A 4,630-nucleotide genomic window follows, 5' to 3' on the forward strand; every position below is an offset into this window, starting at 1 on the left:
ATGTTGGGGTTGTTATTTTTAAGGAAATCTGGGCAAGTGGTAGGGGATATAATTTTTTTTTTTTTGGGGGGGGGGCTTTTTGAAATTCCATTCTAGCTACCTGATATTTTGAGCGGCTATTGAATATATGTGGCAGGTCTTCAATGGAATTGCAGTGATATCATTTGATATTAACAGGCTTGGGTCCTAGATGTTTGCCAAAACTTCCTACCAATTTTGTTTTTCCGGTTACGATGCGATTCATAATTATTTGGTCCAGGTTGTTCACTTTGTTTTTTGTTTTGTTTTTTATGGACCTATTGGTTTTTTTTATAATGGAGTAGAGTATCATGCCTTTGGTAGTGGAGTTCCAGTGATCCAGCCATTTCTGGTTAATATAGTTTCTTGTTATGCTTTGGGCTTCTGTTATGCTATATCTGATTGGGGCAGAGTTAGGGTTCCTTAATATGTTTTTTGCGACTTTGTCTGCTAGCTCATTACCAGAGATTCTTATATGAGAGGGTATCCATATGATATTAATTAATAAACTGAAAGTGCGTTTCAGATTTTATTGCATTCGTTGTCTTATGTATCATGAGAAATATAGTTGATTACACTATAATTTTATGTGCATAATAATGGTAATAATTATTTATATAGAAAATATCATGAATGTTATAACTATATTATAATATATAAAAAAAAAATTTATTTTGATCGTAATTTATATAAATTAGAGTTATAGTGTAATTCTTATATAGTATTGTACAGTATGTATAAAAGGTTAATTTTCTTCGTTTAAGTAAATGATGAAGTACGTAAAATTTATGAACCTTTTATAATTTTGTAATAATAATATTTGTAGTGTAGTACAAGAAATGGCAATTTTCTAGTATATCTTTTCTAGGTATTTGGTGGCCCTTAAAAGGGCCAAATTGTTTTGTTTTTTGCTATTTACTTCCTGGACTTCTTGGACTTTCGACGACGACGACGAGTAGTTTTCTTATGCTTTCTACTCCTGCCTTTGGACTTTCGAGATTTCTTGTATTTTCGATGTCTCTTGGCTCGGGACTTGCGACGACGAGTGGACTTTCTACGTCTACTCCTGGTTTTGGACTTTCGTCGACGGCGAGTAGACTTTCGCCTACGTCTACCCTTGGATTTAGACTTCCTCCTTTTCTTGCCGCCCTTCCTCTTCTTTGATCGCTTTTTCTTGCCCTTCCTGCCTTTCTTGCCCAGACGGAACCGTCCCTTTGCACCTTTAGCTCTAGATTTCTTGGGACGACGGATTAATCCCTTCTTCAAGGCACTTTTAATAGCTCTGCGAACGTTGGTTTTCAGCAAATTGGGGTTGACATTCCAATGGGAAGAGATGTAGTTTTTGATAGACTGAGCTGAAGATCCTTTCTTTTCCTTCAACCCAACGATAGCAGCAACGACCATCTTGATAAACCTTGGATGCTTCCTGGACCCAGACCTCTTCCTCTTACCCGACTTCCTGGGTGACTTGCTTCTGCTCCTTGACCGGGAGTGAGACTTAGACTTCGACCTAGACCTTGCCATGATTCTGTTTGACGTGACGTTCAGTAGAAACTGACAATTGTGCTTAGAGCTGACGGGTCAAGTATTTATAGTAAGGACACGGACGTCAAAGAAAGCATCGTCTCACGCGACGATCTGTCACTTTTCTCACATTTGTGCTTTTTGCAGATGTTTTAAGTCTCATAATTGTTTCTATTCATTTATGATATAATACAGGTTTTGGCACCAAAATAAACGACCGATACGTCACTTCTATCCCAAACATTAAACTCAAATTTCCCTCCGTTGTAACACATAATTAAGTTCTTTTTATAAATCAGCGATGCTTAACATTATTCTATACTGTACAGATAAAAGCAATATATTCTGCAATGAACCACTTTTTACTTGAAAGGATTTATAAGGAATAACTATAATACATGTAAAAACCAGTTCCGACTGTCACATTTGTATTATTACATTAACGACCGTGAATATTTTAACTATTAACATCGACCTATGAAACACAATGAAGTGTCACCGCTATGATGCCATGGTTACGTAAAAATGCAAGAAAACAATATTTATATGTATATGTCTCTGTGTGTGTGTGTGTGTATGTATGTATGTATGTATGTATGTATATATATATATATATATATATATATATATATATATATATATATATATATATATATATATATATATATATATATATATATATATATATATATATATATAGATAGATAGATAGATAGATAGATATATAATTTTCTTTTCTTTTTGAGTGGGGATAGTCTTGGGATTATTGAGTGACATTGCGCGATAGTGTTTCTATTTTGTCCTTCACTCAACTTCTGAATGTAGAAATTGCATAAAGCATCCGAAACTTGTCGGTTCTGATGCACGTGGGAACTTTTCACCTTTTCAGAAGTATTCTCAGTTCAGTGACATAACTCATTATTTTAGAAACCTATGATATAATAGCACATTATGGAAAACAAATGACAACGATATAATCCTTCATATTCTTCTTGGCATGCTTTCAACAAGACGATCACTTGTCGGAAAGTTTTTACCCCCTTTCTGTCGCATTTCGCAAAAGTCTATTCCTTCCTGTGATACTACTGTACAAATGTTCCGGTAAAAATAATAAATTGCAGAGAAATATCGACTAGCACGGGGAAAACTCAAACTGATAGGAAATATTACATAAAGAAATTTATCTTAGCATTCCTAAAGTTTTTCTTACATTTATCATAATTTTCATTTTGTAAGATTTTATCGCAATAGATAAATGAATCAAACTGGGGAAAATCGTTACGGTCTTAAATAAAACTGTTTACTTATAATAAAAATATTAGATTAAGGATATAAGTTTTTTTTCAGTATTGGCATTCTGAATATTTAGAACCTAAGTCCTTTGCATGTAGTCTTTTTCAAACTTTAAAACTGTTTTGCATTCTTTATAACTTATTTCTCCAGAAGTACAAATTATCAGAGATAGAGGATATAATGATTTTTGTTCAATGCTATGTGTACATTAATTTCAGAAGGAACTTCATCCTTTTCTATAAAAACAAAACCAAAATCCATGTAAGAAAGTACATCTTGTTGACCGAAGTGACCAGCTGACATAGCGGTGCAATATCAATTTATTAACTTATGTCCGTATAGGAGGGGCTTGCTGGTTTTTACTTCAAGAAATTTCATGTCGCAGACAGGCGGAAGTTAAATTAATGTACATGTATTTTGCATACATACCAATCCTAGTAAGGCATATATGCCTTTATACATATTTATTAGTTGATAAAATGTCGATCTGAGTTGCACTCGATCATTTCAACAAGGTTTACGTCGAATGATTAATGGCATTGTCTTCGTGTTATAGGTATTGAGTGAATTTTTTAAGGCACGTAGGAGTTATTTCAATCGAATGTATGTTCAGTAGACATGTAAAGTTGGTAACTTGAGATAGTGCTTTTAATCTTTCCAGTCAATGCATGTTACGGAGTGTGAACACTTACCATGAGCAATGGAAAATGAAAATTATGCCCGCCCACCACCACCACAACCATCGCCGCTAAGTAAGCGCTTCTTCAAAGTTTGTTAAATTGTATATTTGAAAAACGTAAAAAATTTCATGTTTAGTACAATATTTCCATCGTTAAATAATCAGTTTCCCAGTCATGTTCTATTGTATATTGTTAATCTCTTCAGTTACGGAAGTAAGTAACTCTTTTACGTGAGATCAGACCACCATTAATTTTTACATTCATGCATTTCTCGAAGCTGAACTTAGACCATCATTCCAATCATTCTAGGATTTAGATGGGGTGGCAGTGCCATCATTATAGTAAATTACATACACTAAGACTTGTAAGTTGTTGCCCAGCACATTGCATTCAACAGCTGATGAAAACCTATTGCGGTCATGGTTCCATTTCTGGGCCAATCACAACAGACATGTAGTTGGTGACCATATTTCACATTTAATTTACAAATGCACGTAAACATTAAATATACCTAAAATACTATACAGACAAAACCTAAACAAGTAAGCATGGTTACCTGGGATTATATATTTAATTTTCGGTTTTACCACCAATTTGGGACCCATGTGTGATTTTTTAATGCATTTATATGAAATAATAAAGTCAGTGGATTTTCCAGGGTTCAGCGAATGCAATTTTCTGACAATTTTTTTAAGACCTTAATTTACAATTACCTGATAGAATTATTTATCAGTTCACTCCCCTACATAACTAATTATTGATTACTCAAGCTCGCCCTCTCTGGTTAACCCTCTCCAGTTCAACCATATGATCGTAAGTAGGTGTTCATGGGAAACTCTAGACTTCAAGGACATTCAAGACAGTTTTTCGACTTTCCTCAAACCGTCATTGTTGAAATAAATCACAAATGAAAGTCACAATGTACTCTGATTTTGTCTATAATGCTGACCTGTTATTTAGTACATATATTTTCAGAAAACAGAACGCAGTCAGGCATTTTGTGCTAGATAAATTTCAATGTTTGTTTTCCCCCAGAAATACGGAAATCAGTCCGCTTCATAAATTCGAGGTGTTTATTCTGGCTTGACAAGAAAGACTGAGGTTGCTCTGACGGG

General features: G+C 34.2%; 1 protein-coding gene across 1 annotated transcript; it reads right to left on the bottom strand.

Moving 5' to 3' along the window:
* Nucleotides 1-891: 891 nt before the first annotated feature.
* LOC149797076 (uncharacterized) lies at nucleotides 892-1,567 on the bottom strand. Its single transcript, XM_089960333.1, has one exon. It carries the CDS (start codon nucleotides 1,540-1,542, stop codon nucleotides 934-936), a length of 609 nt encoding a protein of 202 aa, XP_089816459.1. The 5' UTR covers nucleotides 1,543-1,567; the 3' UTR covers nucleotides 892-933.
* Nucleotides 1,568-4,630: the final 3,063 nt, after the last annotated feature.

The sequence above is a fragment of the Sinohyriopsis cumingii genome, chromosome 6 (genome assembly GCF_028554795.1).
Source record: "Sinohyriopsis cumingii isolate HCF-2022 chromosome 6, ASM2855479v2, whole genome shotgun sequence".
NCBI lineage: Eukaryota > Metazoa > Mollusca > Bivalvia > Unionida > Unionidae > Sinohyriopsis > Sinohyriopsis cumingii.

What these genes read in the sequence shown, in the direction of transcription:
- LOC149797076 (XM_089960333.1), bottom strand. Translation starts at nt 1,542, where the DNA reads ATGGCAAGGTCTAGGTCGAAGTCTAAGTCTCACTCCCGGTCAAGGAGC.